Source organism: Diuraphis noxia, unplaced genomic scaffold (genome assembly GCF_037042655.1).
Source record: "Diuraphis noxia isolate RWA-SAM2 unplaced genomic scaffold, SU_Dnox_SAM2 contig0001, whole genome shotgun sequence".
NCBI lineage: Eukaryota > Metazoa > Arthropoda > Insecta > Hemiptera > Aphididae > Diuraphis > Diuraphis noxia.
The window spans coordinates 48,459,685-48,482,101 of NW_028301711.1; the positions used below are offsets into that span (position 1 = coordinate 48,459,685).

A 22,417-nucleotide genomic window follows, 5' to 3' on the forward strand; every position below is an offset into this window, starting at 1 on the left:
CATTATTTAAACTAAAATATAAATCGATAAAAATAAATGTACATGTATATTATGTATAAAAATTAAATAGGTACTTACCCTTTTCATAATATTTTAAATTTCTTTGGATTGAGAAATGAAAAATTACGGTTTTCTGAGCTTAAATCATTTCTAATATATTTTAAATACCTCTCTTTCGTGGATTGTAATGAACGACAATTAAATACCTGAAATATAAAGGAATATAATTTGTTTCATAAGTTTAGTAAAAATTCTTTTTTGATGTTATAATTGTTGTTATTACATAATACATTTAAGTATTTGGTAGAAATAGATTGATTTTAGATTTAGAATTTAAAGAAGAATGATGAATTAAATTTTTGAATCTTACAAACTTGGATTGAAAAATTAACTACTATAGAAAGTAATAATATGTAAAAAAAATATTGAGTATGTAAAAAATATCAAGTCAAATGTAAAAAAATAAATGTATAAAAATATTAAAACTCTTTAGAGAACACTACACACATAATTGTTGTCTCCGTCTTTCAACTGTTAGTAACTGTTGTAATAAACAAATTTACACTTAGCAGATCAATTTAATTCCGTTAGTTTAAAAATTAGAGTAAATTTACCTATTATGAAACTTGATGGGAAGAACATTATCTGTGTTTGTATATGGGTTTATTAAGATAACTTAGTTTTTAAGTGAGTTATGAGCATTTTTAATTTACATTTTGTATATTATATGCATAACTTGCTACAAAATTGAACTATTGTAAAAATAACCACATATAATTTTCTTAACATCAAGTTTCATAATAGATCAATTTACTCTAATTTTTAAACTAATGGAGCTAAACGTGATATGCTAAGCTAAATTTGCTAAAATATTATGCACTTGTAAGACGGAGCCAACAAATGGTTGTGTAACGTCCTCTTAAGGTATGTAAAATGTTATTTTAGTTATAACATCTGCCTACAGTACTGAATTGTTATATAATAAGATGTAACAATAATGACGTAGAATACAGTTTTTTTATTTACATATTTACATAATTTTTGTGTTTTAAATGAAATTTAATCTAGTCTTAAAAACATTTTAGACATAAATCACTTCATAGTAGCCATAATACGCTATTACTTACTAGTTTTCAATTTATTACATATTTTATTTTTACTTCAATCAGTTAACTTCTATGAAATATTAAAATGAAAAAGAAAATATATATATGTAGGATTGGGCACCAAAATATACACTTGAATAACCAACAGTACACTAGTAACGAATCAACTATTTATTGATGCACAAATAACAAAATACAAACTTAAACAATCAACAACAACAAACGACTAATGGAACACTCGCACGTCAAAACAACACTAACGCTTAGCTTCCACCCACCACCCTAGCTGTATCAGAAACCGGCCCTCTCACTGGTAGACAACTCAACTCCACATATACAACATGAATTTTAACAATTTTCAAACAATAAATCATACAGTTTTTTTATGTTGATATAAGGGCAATAGACAAAAATAAATAAAATTCCCTTATAAATTAGTTTCTAATAACCTTGCTAAATTGGTTAATTTAAGAATTGTTAAAAAAAACTATAAAAATGCAAATAATTAGATTATGTTACCAGTATATGCTGTGATCATGATGGCCATTGAACAAGCTACTGGCATTGTTGCCATCACTGGTACAGACGCCGCAGGCAAGTTACTAAAGATCAGAAAAGTGGCCTGATTTCGTAAACCTGTTTCAGTGTTTCATATCCCAGAACTGGTAGTTTAATTAAGCCACATCAGTCGAGTTTGGGTTGAATTTATGACATGTAAATACCACCAATTCATTTTTTAACCTATAAAAAAAACAAAGTTCAATAATATTTCAAAAGATCAAATTCAAATCTGAATGCACTTACATGACAAAATATAAATATAATAATAATAATATACATATATACTTACAATAAAAAGAAAAGAATAAAATATAAAAACTAAATTTCACAAGGCTAGATACAGTTAGGAAAATTTAGTATTTAGAGTATTACACTTCACACAATTTATGGGCACAGAGCGTCAACCATACAATGTTATTGAAAATGTATTGGTCTATTACTATCATAATAATATATACTTACAGTTTTATACGATAATAATCAAGAATCAAACATTTAAACAATAAGACAGAACTCGTTGTGTTAATAATAATGTTGGCCTTAAATTGGAAAATGAAATGTTTAAGGATAATCAAAACCAAATTTTTAAATGAAATTGGCCAAAAGATAATATTGGTGGAGTGTGTGGTTGTTTTACAGTTCAAAAAATTATGCCAATGGAATTTATATTTAAAAAAGTGCTGTCACCCTAGGCAGGAGGTCAGATACCTGCGGCTGGCTCATCTGTTGCTCTTTGGAAAATGCATCAATATCTTTAACTCATAAAATACAAATTGAAATTTGGCAATTTTTTTATATTACAGGTATAATTTCTTTTTGATGCTTTATTTTTATTTTCAAACATTTTCTAATATGAACTTTATTAAAAATAAATTAAGAAGCAAATATTAGCCAACTGAATGATAAGCTCAGGGATAAACTGATATCAGCTTAGACACATGTTTGAAGTTGAAAACTATACATTATTCTACAGATTTAATAATAATAATAATGTATAAATGAAACTAAGTTTTTATAAATTTAACGGTATTAAATGTTTTTAATACCTACCAATTTCTAATGAAATTGCTTAGTAAAATATATTAATCGTTTTATGTACTATGGTATGTATTTTTATCAACCATTGTTGCTCTTCAAAAATCATGATTTTTTTTTTTTTAAACAGCTTATTTACTAGAAAAAGTGTCCGGTCCGTGCCCTAGGTTATTCATTCACTCAATACGTACAGTTAGGTATGTTGATTATCTGATCACTTCCAGGCCATGGTTCTTCTCTACCAATACGTGGACTTCAAACGAGTACAAGCTGGTATTTTTAAGTGATATAGACTTTCCTTTCGAATGTTGATAGTTTGATGTAGCCAACGTGCCAACGTAGCAATTTAATTAAAATTTGAGAAATATATTAAACTGATCAGAGAAACGAATAAATAATAATGTTCAATGTTCATGTGTGAGGTGTGACTACTGACTATCACATAATACATTATATTATACGTTATCAGTTATGAATGATAAACTATATACACTGACTTCTATAATATTTATAGAATATTTATATATCATGATTATACCACAGATTAGGTAGGTTTGTAATCTGTGATTATACAGAACCGGACTGGCACCGGTTTGTTGTATTATGGCACAGGCGCACAGCCACGATAGTTCGGCTACTTACCACTATGTTGGTGGTTGTAAGTTAATCGTGATCCAATAAAATGTGTTGGCAATAAATCTGGTAAGTGGATGTTGCTCTGCTGTACAGAAGGCAAGCCCGGATTGAACCGGCGAGCTACCGAGAAAATCTCGGTGGGCCGCGTAAAAATTCAAGATCAGTATAATTATATCAAACACTGATATAAACTAGAATAATTTAAAATAATAATATAATGTATTTTATCTATATAGAATATACGTCGTATATAAATATATTATATATATATAAAAGAAAATCAAATTTTAAACTTATAGGTAGTTATAAAAAATTGTTTAAAAATCGTCATACTACTCATACTTAGGCCATGACTCGTGAGTAATGACTGATGAGTATAAAATGAAATGTTTACAAATTGCATAATTCCGTGCGATCTATATTATATTTTATATTATCTATATTATCTATCTTATATTTTGCGTTTTTTTTAATAATATAACTGAAGTATACTGAGTAACCTAATGTAATGTAGGTACTTATTGAATAGGTAATTTGTGAATGTGCTTTAGAGAAACAATTATTATTTAAAGCACACAAGAGGGATCATAAAAAATGTTTTTTCGAATGGGCCGATACTTTGTTGAGGGCCGGTAGAAGTTTAAAATCTCGGTGGGCCGAAGTCTATCCGGCCCTGGCAGAAGGATACAAGTGGGTTACTATAATGGATGGTATTAAATTTGAATTTAATGATATAATATCATTGTATACGAAAAACGATTTTGAGTGAAGACGATTTGTCGATACAGGATATTTTATATTATATTACTTAATTATATTGTTATTATTTATAAAAAAAAAAAAAAAATGAAGATCCCTATAAAATAAATTCCAAATTAATCAAATCAGATTCATTATGAACCCGACTCACTCAGTCATTCATAGTAGGTATATACAATTTATTATTAAGTATTAATATGAGTCATTACCAATATTAACTGCTAATATTAGAATATAAAGTATACTTTAAAAATTTAAGTAAACAAAAATAATATTTTTAAATTACAACTTTAATTAAAATTGTTATTCTTGATTATTTAATATGTAATTTCATAAAAATTTGAAGTTCAAATAACTAAAAACAAAAAAATTGTGTTTGAATAGTTTTTAAATTTTTCTTGCAGCAGAATTATAACTACTTGTGTGGAACCTTGTTTTAAATTTTCAATCCTTAGCTATAGTTGAATCTTTATACATTAATGACAACTAAAAAATTTGTTAATTGTTAATTTTGTAAAAATTTGAAATTTAATTGGTTATTACAAAAATCATGGCTATGTTATTTTTAATATTTTCCAACTGCAGATATAATATCAACATAATGGGGAACTTTGTATTAAATTTCCAAGCTTTTTGACCTAACGAATAAAATTATTGTAATGGCACTAGAATAAAAAACTAGAAATTATTTATTTGATAAAATTTGAAAAATTCTTGAACAATCCATCTGTTGAATTTTAAAATCTTAGATTTTAAAAGATAAAATTGTAAGAATTTTTAACTAAAAAAAATTGCAAATTTTCATGATTTTTACATATTTTTTCAAAATTTGAAATTAAAATGCTCATTAAAAAAAAATGTTGACTATGTATTTTCAATATTTTTAAATGAACATTGTAATATTAGGAGCCTTGTATTAAATTTTGAAGCTTTTTTACCAATCGAATAAAAATTTATTGTCATTTATAAAAAAATAATCTAAAAAGATTGAAAATTTCAAATGTCAATAAAATAATTTTAATAGATTTGGGATATTTTAAAAATTTTATCAAAGATAGAAGTTGACAATATAAGCATTCAGTGAAAGTTTCAAGTATTTGTTTAAGAGTTACACCAATATATAAAATCGATTTTCTCAAAACTTTATTTTGCATAAAAATGCCCGTTTATTCTTAATTTTTTTTTGTTTTTCCGGTGCTTATAAAAATTATTGAGAATTTCAAAATTTCACCTCATCACACCAACAAGATTCATTTCCAATCGGAAGAGCTACTGAAGTTGAAAATCGAAGCATAATATCAATAACTTATCGTGTACACAGATAAAAAATAATAACGCTCATCATCGTAGAATCACTACATTCATCGCTCCACTCAGAATCTATTATATTATATTATAAAATAATAAATATCTATAAGGCTATAGGTAATTCAGACGGACCTTATTAATTACCAAATGAATATAACATTAAAAATGTGTAATTACGCAAAAATGTTTAAACAAAAAGGTGGGAAATTAATATGAATAAAGACGGGAAATATAAATATAAATAAGACTCTAACCAATAGCTATATTATAATTGGAAGTTAGGGTATAAGATTTGTATCATTCTATGTCTTTATAAGTTGAATCGGTAAAAACATTAAAAAACAACTTACAAGCAAATGTTTTAAACTTTCACGGTATTAGAAGTAATTTATTAACGGTCTTATTTAAAAGTGGCCTGAAAATATCGATTTGCCCGGTAACTAGTATGTATTTTAGAGTCTCCTCGGATCTATAGGTGGAACCTAAGCTTAAAAAAAAAGGGTATCCACGTTTAGTAAAGTAGATAATATATTATATATATTATAGAAGATCTACCTAATAAGAGGATGACCAAAATATGCTCATCAAATCTGTCGTTTCCCTCGTATAAACGTACAATATTAACTTCTTCACTCTCAGTCATATGCAATGATTTATCATTGAATTCAAATATAACAAGTAGGTAAAAATTACATGCTCAAAAACTGCTATATAGAGCAGAGCGGGGAATCCAATTACCCACCTATTTTTATATTATTGCACCAAGAAATTTAGTATATTACAGTATATTTCATAAAATAAAAAATTTAAAATTATAATGATGTTTAAAAATATATTTTTCTGCAGTATAGGACCTTATATACACACTTTTTTTTACAGTCTAGAAACTTCCAAATGTACCTTTTTCTATTGAGTCGGAAATGATATATATAAATATATATATATATAAATATTTATATATATTTTACCTGCTATGTCGTTCGTAGGTACGTACATTTGCCCATTGTACTTATTGTGTTTCTTGCACTACAGTGAGGGTAGGTAGGTAGGTACCTTGACCAGCGTATAGGTAGCGTCAAGTGTTCGTATATATATGTATAATACAATAACATTTCGATGCTCAACTGGTGGTAGGAACCAACACCATTACTGTTGCCACCACCGTCGTGTAACATAAAAAGGAACGCAGAATTCAGATCGTCATTCGTATGCTAACAGTGCTATTTAATTTAAAATTGTTCTCGGCACTAGCAGACTTGGTCGAGATAGGCTGTATTTTTTTCCATAATTTTAACATAATATTCATATCTCATTAAATCTACATTACACGATGAAATATACGGCATTTACAATCGTCACGCTTGCCATCATCTCATCGATTGTGGCATTGACAAATAATGGTTACGAAGAACGGCCGTGGTCGACAGAAGATATTGAAAACCACAAAAATAGTGAGTAAATAGCATTATGTATTATTTTTAAAACACACAAGTTACTTATGAATAATTACAATGTATCATTCAGATGTTTGAGAAATCTGTATTATGTTTAAAATGTATATTTATTGTTTTACGTCTCTAAATATTTGATATGTGTTATATACTTTGAATTTAAGTTTTATTTTTTATTTTCAAGTTTTTAATCATTCTATAGATTAGTCATACAAAATAAATAAATCGTTGAAAAAGTGATAAAATCACCGGGTCTACCCAAGGCCGGATTAAGCACCTATTGGGCCCCGGGGCTGAAATTTAATATGGGCCCTTTTGACAAAACATGCTTTACAAAACCGCTCGCTACGCTCGCAGAACACTACATTTTTTTAAAACTATTTCACAAATTCTCAATAGCATTATCATATTATAAAATTAATAGGTTTGTACAATTTATGTCTATAAAATTACTTATTTTAGTATGATAAAAGTAAATACAAATTTTCATAATAACTATTTAATTTATTAATAGTATACAACAAATATCAAACTTAAGTTAATAATATATAAAACAAAAACTATTTAATTAATCACATTTTTTTTTCTTGCTTTACTTGAAGCCAACTCTTTTAGTACATCATTTAAGTCTAATGATTTTAACAAATCATTCTCAGAATATAAAATCATTTGTATATCTAAGTTTTCTTGGGTTTGACTAGTTCTATACTTATTTTTAATTCTAGTTAATTTAGAAAAAGCTCTCTCTGCAGAACAATTAGCTACAGGAATTGTCAAATATATTTTTAAAGTAGTAAATATACAAGGAAATACCTCTTCGAGTGATTGATTACCAAACCAGGAAAATAATTTGGAAATGTCAGCTGGATCAAAAGAAGGTTGACAAAGCCTCCAGTATTCTCTAAATTGTACAAGTTCGTTCGGTAAAGTAATATCTACATCATTTTTATATTTTGAAATAAATGTTGAGACACTTAAATCAATTTTTTCATTAGATTCTTGAGTTAAGTGTGTTATAAATAAAAAATGATCACCAATATATTCATAAGCGGAAATTCTTTTGTTTAATTCTGATACAAATGTATCAATAATAAATATATGTGTCTGTACACGAAATTTGTTTTTTCCTTTTAATACTTCTTCATTTGTGCTACCATCAGGGAATTTTTTAATTTTTTTTCTTTGCTTTTCATCTGAGTAGTAAATGGTAATTTCAGGACTAAGATTAGGTATTTTCTCTTCGTAAATTGAATTTGAGTCCCGTAAACTTAACACATAACACTTCAGTGATTTTAATAAGTTGATCGCCTTCATTGTGTCACAGTTTGAATGTTGTAATTCAGTTGACGTTTTGTTACTTCTTTCCATGATGTCATTCCAAAGTAATGACATATATGCACTTTCTCTTTTTACCATTTTCTTCCATAACGATTTAGCATCTAAAGTTGTAACATTATTTTCTTCGCCATCATACATACTTTTTAACGCAGTCAAAATTTGTTCATAATTTACAACTATTGCTTTACAAGCTTCTGCATGACAAGACCACCTAGTGTCACTTAAGGATTTAAGTGTAAGAAGTCTACTAGAATTTCCTTTGACACTATTTTTTTCTTCTTTTTTCAATATGTTAATAAGTACATTCCACCTGTGAGTTGACCCACTAAAGAAATTATACAATTTTTGTACAAAATCAAAAAAATTGACAGCTTCATTACAACAATTTACACTAGTTACTCCAACAAGATTTAACGAATGAGCTGTACAAGGTATAAACACGGCTAATGGATTTTTATTTTTGACATAAGCTTGAAGCCCTTTAAATTGACCACTCATGTTTGAGGCGTTGTCATAAGATTGACCCCTAATGTTCATAATGTCTAATTCACTTTTTTCAAGAAAGTCATCTAATATTTTGTACATAGATTGGCCTTGATGGTCTTTAATGGGAAATAATCCTAAAAGTCTTTCTTCCACACCTGTTAATGTGCAGTAACGAAGAATAATAGCCATTTGATCAACTTTTGTCAAATCTGGAGTTGAATCCATAATTATCGAAAAATATTTACATTCCTTTATTTCATTAATAATAAAAGTAGATAAACTATTTTTCATTATTGTCATTAATTCATTACAAATTGTTTTTGAAAGGTATGATGGGTTGCCTTTTCCTTGATTTCCATACTGTTCAATATGAGCCTTTAAGAAAGGATCATATTCTGAAATAAGTTCTAATAGGCCCAGATAATTTCCATTGTGTTCACTATTGAACTTTTCTTCCTTTCCTCGAAAAGCAAGGCCTCTAGACGATAAAAATGTAATGACAGATACAAGTCTCTTCAATACTTCAAACCAATAATTCGTTTCAGCAGAAATTTGACGACATAATTCTTTATTAACTGAGTTGTTGGTATTAGATCTTAATAACCACTTATTAGTAGCATTTCTGTGTTGATGACTATTTTCATGTTCGCCAATCCGTTCAGATTTTTTCCATTTGTCAAAACCACCAGAAATAAAGGGATTCTCTCGATTGCTTCCATACAATTTACAAACAAAACAATATACAGATCCTTCACTAGGTGAATATAGAAGCCATTTCCTATTACATTTCTGTCCATTGGGTAAAGATCGAGTAAACATTGCTAGTGTTAAGTGTCTGTTGAAGTTCTTATCTGAAAAAAGTTACAATAAATATTTACTGATAACTGACATAAGCATTCTATTGCAATTCACTTGATTAAATAATTTTAGACAATTTTAAAAAGTGATTGAAATGCTTTAATATAATACAGGTGAATTTAAGTTATTAGAATAAAAACAAGTGGATAAACAAGATAAAAAAAATCTATAGTTATAATTCATAGTAGGTACCTATACAAGATCCTTAAAAATGACAAACATTTACTATTAAATACATATTTTATATGCATTAATGTATAATGTATTAATGCATTATGCAACTAAGTTATATCAACGATAGATTAAACTAGTTAAGTTAAAAAATCAAAAAATCAACTTCTTAACTTAACTTTAACTTGTTAACAAGTTAAGCACCTTTGAGTATTTACTTATATTTATATTATTATACTTATATTTACTATTATAAACACATAATTTATCAACACTTAATGATTGTTAATAACTTTTTTATAGAATTTTTTAATTACCTGAACGTTTTGAATTTATAAAATCAGAGTTCAAATTTTGAAAATAATCAGGTCCTTTTTCTACACAGCACTCAATAAAAGATTTCTGCATGTTTTTTGGCCAGAAAAAAGGATCTTTGTATAAATTCCAATCTACACTGTTTAGTTCAGTAGTTGTTTCTTCAATATTAACTTTAACCATATTATCTAAAAATTAAATACAGTATTAATGTCAAACAAGAGCAAACATGAACTAAAACATATAATTAGGTACCTACCTTCAGTTAATTTTTCTTCAATTTCAAAGTTTTTGCTAATGTCCAACAAATTGTCATGTGGCGCAATATCACTCTGGATCTCAGCTAAACCATTGGCTTCTTTGTCATAATAATAATATAATGAAAATACAATTTTTAATAAAAACTGGTATACAACAAATTTGCAAATAAAATAGTTATTTGATAGAAAATGATTTAAAATATATATTTAGATACCAACAAATTTGCAAATAAAATACTTATTTAATAAAAGTATTTTATTTTGAATAGTTAATAAAAGACTTGTTTTTTTTTAATTCATTGATTAAAAATTATAACATATCAATTATTTCATTCTTGTTTATTAAAAAGATAATTTCTTTTTAAACAAATGGCCAAGTTAATGGTTCAAAATATTATTGATTGATAAGTATATTATAGTATATATTAACACTAAGTTTAGTTTTAAAAATGTTAAGCTTTGAAAATAACATGTATTGATGTAGGTATTCAATAATAACTATAATAATTTGAATGCTTTGCACTTACCAGGTTGAATGCATCTAAATAAATTGTTGATTTTTTTATTAGTTAGTAAAATATTTTTTGTTTGCTGCTCTTTCTTCTTTCTTTTCGCTGATCCACTCAAAACTTTTGATTTCATCATTTTAGAAAAAATTAAGATTATCCGGATATTTTAATGTTAACACAATATGAAAAATAATACAATACACTGCTGGCAAAAATATCCGACTAAATGAATATTATTAGTTCGTAGTCACTAGTCTCGTATTTGCAATAGTTTTATAAAATGATACTAGATCGTATAGATTAATATATCATAAGCACTACGGGTTACTATAAATAACTTAAATGCATCGAGAATCGAGATAAGATATACTCGTACAATACTAGAGCGCGAGCGATTTCCCGTATTCCACCAATACTGGCAATATTACCCACAGACTTGTAATTATTTTCTAATTTTATGTCTATGTTATTACAGAAATAAAAATAACATAAATTATAACCACGGACTAAGATATACATAATATATATGTCTTAGTGCGTGGTAAAATGCATCTTTTCTACCATTGTGCTTTTGTAAGTATTTACTATTTAGTTATTTTTGTCGATAAAAAAAATGGTTTTTAAAATATAGAAAAACTATTTTTTTTAAATCACTGAAAATTATGTATCGGCTTAAAATTGTTTGGGCCCCTTTCACTTGGGTATTTGAGAGGGCCCCGGGGCTGCCGCCCCGGCTAGACCCCCCCTTAATCCGGCCTTGGGTCTACCTGTTATAAACATAAAAATTAAGTGACCCAATTACCGTTACCTTTTGTTAAAAAAGGTTAATATTGTGAGGTAATTATCGGATTCCCCTTCTAAGCATCCTCACATGGGACTGATAATAGTAGAATCGGTATCGGTGGCAGACCGTCACACAAAGGAATGCACAGAATTTTGGTGGTCCTCATGATAACATTTAGAATAGAATATTTATTATTTTTAATATTACAAACACCAAACTGTATAATTCACCTAATAGTGAAATAAGGTACTAATTGTCTTCTTGTGTTTTTTTAGTAATGGATAGTCTCAATGGTCGTGTATGTCCTCCATTTGGAAAAAAGGCGAAATTCGAGGTAGAGACTATACAAACGAAGTCGCCGATGTACGGATGTGCCTATATGGCAAAAAAAACTCAACAAAGCGCTGTTCCGTTGTTACATTTGTGGTTGGAGCGTTCCGAACCAAAAAAAATACATGGCCATTGCAAAAACATGACTAGTACGTATAACGAACTACTACAACTGTAACATAATAATTGTGGTCGGGGGGTGGTAAGGTGGGTTGCGTGGGTGGGTATTGGACCCATGCTTTTTAAAATTTGCGGTCACCAAACTCTGCATAAAACTCAAATGAAATTAATTACAATAGTATTAATTTTCGTTATTCTACAGCATATTGTATGTTTATATCAGATTGACTTGCGCTTTGCACACATATTTCTTTATTTTAAAAGGATATTAAGTACCTACTTTATTGGGGAGTATAATATAAATGTATTTTAATATTATATTGAATATTAATGTACTATAATTAATGCTATACCTAGTATTTTTTGCCAAGCAATATCTTTAATCATACTCATGAATATTTCATCTAATTGTTTCTATCAGATATGGACCACTTTACTTTTGAGTGCTTGGCAAACATTAAACAACCCAACATGGACGAAGTTAAATTGGGTTTTAAGTACATATCACTACTGGAACATACTAATGCAGAAAATATGCAGAGTCAACCATCCAAACCACGATCCCACAGATGTGCCGTGAGTATATTACACGTTATTTTATATTATATTATATTATTCTATATATTCTTTATAATGTAGACGAATTCATGCAATCAATCTGATTATTTGAATGGTAATTAGTGTGTGTGTGGGGGGGGGGGGGGGGGTTGTAGTGAGTATGTGGTTGAAGAACATTCTTATGTACACGCATGAAATATTAACTATTATGGATTTAAAATTTTTAAGTGGGTGGTTGGTAGAATAATACTTATTATTTGTGTAATTGATCATTGTATACTAATTCTATTTTCAGGGAAAATTTTATTTTAATTGTAGCGACTAGTCATATACCGGTGGGCTACACAATTAGTAAACAATTTGTCAGGAAAATAATAAAACACAACACTCAATATTACTGTTAATAATTTAATAAGGGATTTCATAAATAACCGAACAATCAACAAATATGTTACTGCGCTAATTACCAATAGAAAAACTGTAAACAATTGTGACGACGCCGAACACCTCCATCGGACGCGTGCACTACAGCTACTGACTAAGTGACTGGTTTTAAAAGAATAGTAATAATAATAATAATAATGATAACAGGGTATTATTACTACATAATAATTCAAAACTAATAAAAGTTCTTACTTGTAATTATTATATGCGATAACTAAACCACCACATACCTCTCTTTAAATAATTGAACTTCTTATTTTCCATACCTAGTCAAACCATTTGAGATTTAAAGCCCTCGTATTGTATATGTATACAATCCAAAATGTTTTTAAACGGTTTGACGATTTATATTTCATATATATTTATTATCAGTGGCATAATTACGGAGGTGCACGACAGTGCACTTGGACCCCCTGGTATTATGTTGAAGATTAAAAGATATACTTTTGTGCCAGCATATACTGAACTTTATACCTCTTTAAATACAATATCATCTATATTTCATTGATTTGTTGAATTTTTTTTAAACTTATTTAAGAATGTTGTTATCACTTTAATTAATTTTATAAATATTAATTTATAAAATATTTATTATATAAATATTATATTTTTATATGCATAATGTATCATAGTACAGATACAGCTCATATAGTATTTAAAATATAGGTACCTACAGATTTTTATCTTTGTTTATGTTATATTGTTATCAAATATAAAAAGATACCTATTTAGTACATGCGAGCAATGCAATTAGCTTTAAATATGAGTAATATGACTTACCTAATTTATAATTATTGATAACAATTTTACACCTGCTGAAATTTAATGGAATTACGCCAATTTTTTTTACACCGAGTAAATATAATACATTGTGTTAACCATAGTAACCATAGTATCTAATAAACATTCACCATCACCAACTATTCCGGGGAAAGCCCCATTATAATTACAATATTCATCAGCAGTGTTTCTAATTGTTGTCCTTCGTGCTGCCGTATTTACACTAATATCACTCCTGTGTCGTGTATTAACTTTAATCTTATTGTAAAATCTGAAGGTCTAAAAAACAGTGACCTCGACATTTGTGGTTGTAGATTGGGGAGGGGGGATTCAGTGTACCTATATTTACATACACATAATTTATAGTTGATTTAATTTATTTCTCTCTATCTGTATTTTTCCTTTCTGTCCACAGTTGTACGATGTGAGGGACGTGGACGACAAGATGCTCAGAATAATCCGAATAGTGATTAGCAAGCCAGTGGTAGCAGCAGGTACATTCAACAAAACCCTGTGCAAAGGGCTCTCAGAGCTTTTAGATCGGGATGAGCTGCCATTCGTCCACGAGGGATCTCGATATTGGCCTGACGGATCGATGTACCTATATTTATTAGGAAGAAAGGCAAAAATCTTTTACACTAATCCAACTACTACCACCTATCGTCCATAAATATGTGTATAGGTACCTTTACATCATTACATTATGAAAACATACATGTAATTTAATTTATAATTAAAACACATTTATGTATACTTACCTACATATATTTTAAAATATACAATAAAAAGTTCATCAATAATTCCATTTGTATTGTATTTGTTTTTTTTTTTTTTTTATATTGATGGGTATTTGAATGAGAACAATTTTCATATACTTTTAAACATCATCAGTAAAGTTACCATAGTTAAGCTTGTTCATAATTTTTATAATACTTAGGAATAGAGAAAAAGTATTAAACATAATATAAATTTATATTACTTAAGAGTTCGCCGGCTAGTACTTGTATTAAAATATATTATTCTTCACTAAAAAGTATTAACGGCGATCTATCGTTTGTTGTGGTATCGTTTAAACGAATTATTTATTATGATCTATAAATCATAACGACGTAATTTGTCTTTAAAATATTTACGTATAATCATACCAAAAGTAATTATAAGTACATATAACTATACAAATTTATAACATTACTTACACAATACACATTTAAACAAAAAGGTAAATTAACGGGTGAAATCGATTAATTCGAAATTCAAAAAGCTGCAGTCACTTAACATACTCCTTAACGTATATATTATAAAAAAATAATAATAAAGTTAATTTCTGTATGACGAAATACATCTTTAAAATACATATTATATTGTATATATTGTTTTTATATAAATAATAATTTCAATTTTATATAGGTAGTTATTATAATTCATTACTTTTTTTAAAAATATATATAATTTCTATAACGATAGTTCATCAAAATGAGAAATTAGTACCTATAATATATTATGTTTATTGTTATATATTTAACGGACTTATTTTATCCCGGACTTTTTTACCGTGATTTCTATTATATATGTACATCAATATTTTATAACACTATAATTTTGTTAAATCCGGAGTTGTCTCTAGACAATAAGTCATGGTGGGAGAGCTTTTTTCAATAATAAAAATGTATTACTCCACTCGAATTATTATCATTATTATATATTAGGTACAGTTTTCGCCACTTATATTGATTACCTTCGTTCAAAAGTACCTACTTGATCACTATAACCGGAAATCACTAAAAGCGGCGACTGGAGAAACATGTATAAAATAATGTAAAAATATTTAAATATTAAAATTATATTTATTTAGTATTATCATTTTTTATTTTTAATAATCTAAATATTTTTATTTTTTATACTATACATACATACGGTATACTGAACAACGAACGAAAACAAACTGCGTATAAAGTGTAAAATATTGGTGCTTGTCAGAACAAAAACGGTTTCAAACATGTACGAATATAGGTATGTTATTATGAAGTATATATCGCTCATTACGTGGATTACATAAGAAAAGATAAGCTTGATTAACGTCATGATTTAGATAATGGGTTGTCATTCGTAATAGTTTTTCCTGCACACAAAAAGAGGTAATATTATTTTAAATTATATTTATATTTTATATTTCTGATCACAATAACCGAAAACCTGAACACTGTATGCGACAAAAAATGCTCTTATAACGGCTGTTTGTTCCGTTCCTGTCATTTTTGATCACTATAAATGGCTGATTCTTATAACCAGTGAACACTAAGCGGCGACCACTGTATATACTTCTCATACGCATACGAGATAGGGATATATAGGGATACATGTTCAGTTCCTATTTATAACTATTAACTCTTCATCAATACATCATATCAAAAAACATTTTTAGGTATTAGTTAGCATTAGCAACAGTAGGTATACGCGGTTAGGTAAATTAATAATTTACAACTTACAATTTTATAAGTGTTTAATTTTTAATAGTAAATAATATATATGTTGAGTGTATCAAATGAAAATACCATTTTTAAATTCAATTCTCCTTGGTTTTGTGTGGACGTGGACCACATAACTAACTTACATCATCTGCAGGCGCGGATTTAAATTAAATATTATCGTGGCCCGTGGGGAGGGGGGGATTTTATTTTTGGACATAATATAATACATACTATTTAATAATTCTATTATATTATAATATTAGGTACCATATAAAATATTTCTTAACACTGTAAAGAAATACACTTTTAACTACAAATATAAAAAAACGTTGGTAGGTACATTGAAAAAAAAACTCTTTAATAAATATAAAAAAAACAAATCAAAAAATATTAAATATGAAATAAAAATAAAAACTAGAGAACAAAATCTAATTTTCTGTTGGTTTTTGAAAACATAATGGCATTATTCATGTCTAGGTACATCAATATTATATTTCTTCATAGTTTATGACTGTTTTTTAAAATATATATAATTTTGATTAGGATATGTAACGTCCTGTTTATATTAACGAGGTCTCCGGGACTTGACGTCGGTGTGTGGAATCAAGGTTACCTTATGTGAAGCAAAGTACTCAACCTATTTATACATATATGTGTAACTGTTATTAAATATTTATGTATTATTATTACTACAACATCGAGTCTTATAAATTATAATATATCAAACATCAATAATAATATGTATGTTAGGCATACCTATAAATTATAACCGAGAGTTACCGATCGGGCCATGGTGTGTCTTGGGTGTCGGTATCCAATGTGGGTTGAGGTGGTCGTCCGCGGGTCTTCTTTGGGTTGTTGTCCAACTATCGACTTCTGACTCTAGCCTGTCTCTCTATCCACCATCGACTCTACTCGTCCATCGACCCTACTAGTCAGCCGTCCCGGTCGGTTATTAACACGACGTGTGCTAAACGTCGCGTCAGCATAATATATATTGCATACATATGTACACCTTGGTATTATTAACACTCAGCATATTAGCCATGCTTAACGTACAGATTAATGTATGATGTCGATGATGACAATCGTTACAGATAGTTCATCAAGATGAGAAACTACTATAATAGTATATTACGTTTATTGTTATACCTATATTTAATGGTCTTATTCTATCCCGGACTTTTTTTACTGTGATTTATATTATCTATTATGCATATCAATATCTTATAATACTATAATTTTGTTAAATCTCAGGTGTTTACTTTTTTGAGTGATTAATTATTATTTTTATAATTACTCTCTAAATTTTTTAAAGACACTCTTCTGCTTTTTAATGAACGTTTTTCCTAAATATTTTACTAGACGAGGACTATGATTGTGATGAAAAAATTTACCTATTGTTATATATTGCGAATAAATTTAATAATCATCAATAACGGCCGGATTGACTGCATTGTCTATTCGGTAAAGTTATCGCCTCCTCGACATACCATTCATTCTATTTTATTTATATAATTATCTAAGATATATCAAGAAATAACTTAAGAAATCAAATAGTACAGTACAATCAACAGTATATTTTACTGTAGTTATGATAATATGATATTTATGGCTACCTCTATTGATAAACTATAATTATCAATACAATAATGCAATTTGTCAATATGCAGCATAGAGTAATACTCTATACTATTACTCTAAGTTACAATACCGACCAACACGCCCCCTCCCACATTTAGCATGCATATATATATTATATATATCTTTACCATTTAATTTAGGTATATTATATTAAATTACTATAAAAATATATTAATATATTATATTATTACAGATTCAAATTAAATTTTCCGTAGGAAGGTAGGTAAGTATCAGTAAAAATACATTTTTAAAATGGTCTATAAACTAATAAACTAAAAGCAAATAATGAAAATAATATTTTTGGCTCACTTTATTAATTATATTAAAATTTCTTATAAATACAATATAGATACAAAATATTAAATATAAAATGATAAAAAAATAAATATTCCATTTAGATATTATAATTATCTATGTTTTTTATACAACTTTATCATTTAAATACAAATTATATACTTATTTAATCTTATTAAATTATTATTATAATAAAAACAATGCAAAATTAAAACTATGAAATTATAAGAACAATGTATAGGTATACTTATTAATAGTTTTTGTATTTCATTATAATTATTATGAATACTGCAAACCAAAATAATACAACTATTTAAAAATATTAATAATAAAACCTATAAGGAATTTTACATTTTTTAGAACGTTAATTTTTTAAAAACTATTTTGTATACCAATTCAAATAATACATTATACATTTTTACTTTTTGTACAAGAAATAATCAAAAAGGTAAATATTAATATTAACTTACTTTAAAGTTGAAATTAGATTAATTAGAAAAAAATTTATTGGAGAGGACACAACTTGTCTGACACTATTGGTTATTATACATTATTAAGTACTTATTCAATAAATATTAGTTTAAGGCAGTTTAACAGAGTTGACAGTTAATATTTGTGTTAGTTTAGGGTGAGGTATATTGAAATTGATGAGTAATTAAAAAAATAGTTTTGAATTAACTACCATACTGTTAATGATTCTGGTGAATATTGTAAATTAAATAATTGAAATATTTTGTAACAAACTTCAATTGCTCTTACAATTGAATGAACCTTATACTTAATACAATCGAAATAAACTAATATTTCTTTAATATTAAAAATTGACCCAACAACAGGTATAAAGTGTTGTATAAGATTTCTCTGTTTTTTAAGTTTTTCAATGTGACATTCCATCATTTCCACAGATTCTCCAAACATAATAAAACTTTCATGAGAATATTTTATAGAAAACTTAATAAGGTTTTTTCTACCATTATCATCTTTTGTTACTTTTTTATATACCTATTGGTGCAAACATTCCATGTAACAAATACATCAAAGCAGCATTCTTTACATCTATAAATAAAAATATTTGTTTTTAAACATAGATATAGAATTAATCAATTAATTATTTAAATAGTAAAAAAGTATTAAATGTAGTTTTTTATTGGTTTACCTATGAAATTCCCTAGTATGGCTTAACAACTCTCTCTCTCTCACACACACACTCTCTCTCACTTTAAGATAATACAATTTATTAAAATAAATTGTTTGTACTTGCCTTCATTTAAATTGTTGGCTTTATTTATTTGATCTAATATTTTAAGACAGCTGGAATCCTTTACTTTCTCATTTAGAATGTTGTATATTTTTTCTGATTTTTTTTCAAATTCAAAGTAAATATTATGTCCTGGGAATAGGGCACTATAGTCAATGTCGATCTGAAACAGGGTTTAAATAAAAAGTTTTATTTATAGATTAGGCATATCCATACTCAATTCAGTAGGTATAGTTATTTACTACTAATACTTTTGTCAATGTAAATGCAACATATTTCAAGTTTAAATTTCAATTTTGACAGCATTATAAAAAGATTTTTAAAATTTAGTATAAAATTAAATTTTTTTATTCAGTAATCCGTATGTTGAAATCGCGGTAGATTATACAATTATATAATTATATTTCAACCATGGTATAATCTACTGTGGTTGAAATTAAATGATAACTTCAGTTTTAAATGTTTAGATACATATTATATTTTATGTATAATTTCATTATTCATCTATCAATATTCATATTAATAATTAATAATATTTTTTTTTTCTAATATACTTACTAATTTGTGTCCATATGGAATCAAATATTGTTTCCAATTTTTGAAAATTTCTTTTATTGAAGTTGATTTTTTTATTTCATTTAAACGATAATAAGTAGTTGATTTCCAGTTCACCTCTAAGTCAGGATATGAAGTTGTGTCGTACTTTAAAACATCTAATATAGAATCTATATTATCTTCTGATGTTGAAAACAACAATCATTAAAATATAAATCAAACAAAAATATAACAAGTAACTTAATTACTAAAATTTCTCTGCGTCCAAATGTTCCCATTTCTTGATTTTTCAAATCCTTGGTTAATTCTAATAGTTTTAGCTGCAGAAGTTGTAACGAGTCCATTATTCTTTAGTGTCCTCATGGAATTGTAGAATTTGGTGTAGAGTTTACCTTTAGGATTTTTGTTAGATCCGACTTTCAAAAAATACACATCCTAAAAGTGATGGGATTCATTACAATTATTTGATTTCAGTCACGGTTATCTACTCAGGTTGGAGCTTGCGGATATGCTGCACGTGTAGCTGCCGTGTCGAAGTGGCGACCAGAGGTACTAACAGCGCTAGGTGTTACTTGCCCGACATTAACACGTCTCATATAGGATATTAAATGGTTTTTTGTTTCTATCTTCTAAATAACATAATTTAGCAATAATTAGTACATAACTAAATTTGTTGGCCACATTGTTTTCTATCGGTTGATCAAATTATATTATTTTTATCACCAATATACAACAATTTATCGGCGTTGTGATGTGATCGTGACTACCGACTCGTGAGCCTGTTTGACCGCCGCGTTAATGTATTGTCTGATGTTTACATTGCCAATAAATAATTAACCTTGATTGTAATATTTACCATTATAATATATTTTGTATTATATATAATGTATAATAAACTATATATTTATATTTTATTTTTTATTCATACATACAATTTCCAGATATAACATTTAATAGTTTTGTTTTTTAACTTTTCCTTCACAAAACTGTATATATAATAATATTGTTTGTTAATCGGAATGTAATTAGGGAAAGGGGTCATTATGATTACTTTTGAGTCTTTAATATTGCTTAAAATTTTTTTACCATTTTTAAGTTTTTTAATCTAACCTAAACTTTTTTAATTTTTAAGCATTTATGTATAGGTTTAATAATTTTAACATTTAACCGTCATTAAAAAATGTGTAGCTCGCGACTGCCGACCATATCATAACGCCGATAAATGTCCGTATATTGGTGATAAAAACAATATGATTTGGTCACCCGATAGAAAACAATGTGACCAACAATTTTAGTTATGTACTAATTATTGCTAAATTATGTTATTTAGAAGATAGAAACAAAAAACCATCTAATATCCTATATGAGACGTGTTAATGTCGGGCCAGTAACACCTAGCGCTGTTAGTACCTCTGTTCTCCACTTCGACACGTAATAAGGTCGCGAGCTCCAACCTGTGTTGATAGCCGTGATTTCAGTACAACAAAGGAAATAATATATTTGTTAACAGATGTCTAACACATGATATAACTCATCCATTGTTTTAAAATATATAAAGTTTTTGGTTTGCATTTATTAAATTTTAAATGAGTGCCAATTAATTTTTAGTTAGTTAATTATTAAAATATTAATGTAAAGCAATTTAAACTTTATAAAATGATTGAACAGTTGTTGTTACTTTTTTAAATTTTATTTATCCTCTTATAATCTCTATAGTTCTATAGATAATAAATACCTACATTTAACGGATATATTATACATAGGTATAAATAAATCATATATTTTTGAACAAAACTATTTTTTACCTTTATTTCTGATGAGAGCATGGCAACTATTTGATTTGACAATGATTCCGCTACATTAACTTACATTGCAATATTATTGCTAATAATAGTATAATATACCCAATTACTATATCTACTAATGTAGTCCTTATTCCATCATTCAATTTGTTATTTGTCCTCTAATACTCTAGTATTAAATTTTCCTGTGGAGAGGAGTACAATATTTCATCTATCTTTATTGCACAAGGTAATTTTGACTGCATTGATAGTGATTTTTCTGTAGTTAGTTGTACATTTTGTATCCCTTGGTTTGAATCATTATAAGTATTTAGAGAAATATTATTTCTACCTTTTTGCCATTCTTCAAGCTCATGGTGAAATAAAATAAAGATTCCTTATGGAAATTTTTCTAGCAACTTATTAGCATCCTCTGGCATAGTGGCATCATGTAAGTAAGAACTTTTAAATCAATTAAGTTATCTAAATAAAGCCATAATTGAATAGCTATAGGTACTAGAGGATAAATGTATTAAACAGTTAGATGTAATTATGTTTATCCTTACCAGTGCACGTTTGATAAACACATTCCATATTCTATTTATCCA

The 22,417-nt window shown here is 27.3% G+C and overlaps 1 protein-coding gene across 1 annotated transcript; it reads right to left on the bottom strand.

Annotated features, from left to right (window-relative positions):
- Positions 1-6,652: 6,652 nt before the first annotated feature.
- LOC149060824 (zinc finger MYM-type protein 1-like) lies at positions 6,653-10,935 on the bottom strand. Its single transcript, XM_089230750.1, has 6 exons — positions 10,812-10,935; positions 10,284-10,382; positions 10,027-10,212; positions 7,891-9,531; positions 7,453-7,791; positions 6,653-6,723 (listed from the first exon to the last, which is right to left on the bottom strand). Exons 1-6 carry the CDS (start codon positions 10,927-10,929, stop codon positions 6,653-6,655), a joined length of 2,454 nt encoding a protein of 817 aa, XP_089086876.1. The 5' UTR covers positions 10,930-10,935.
- Between the last annotated feature and the right edge of the window lie 11,482 nt (positions 10,936-22,417).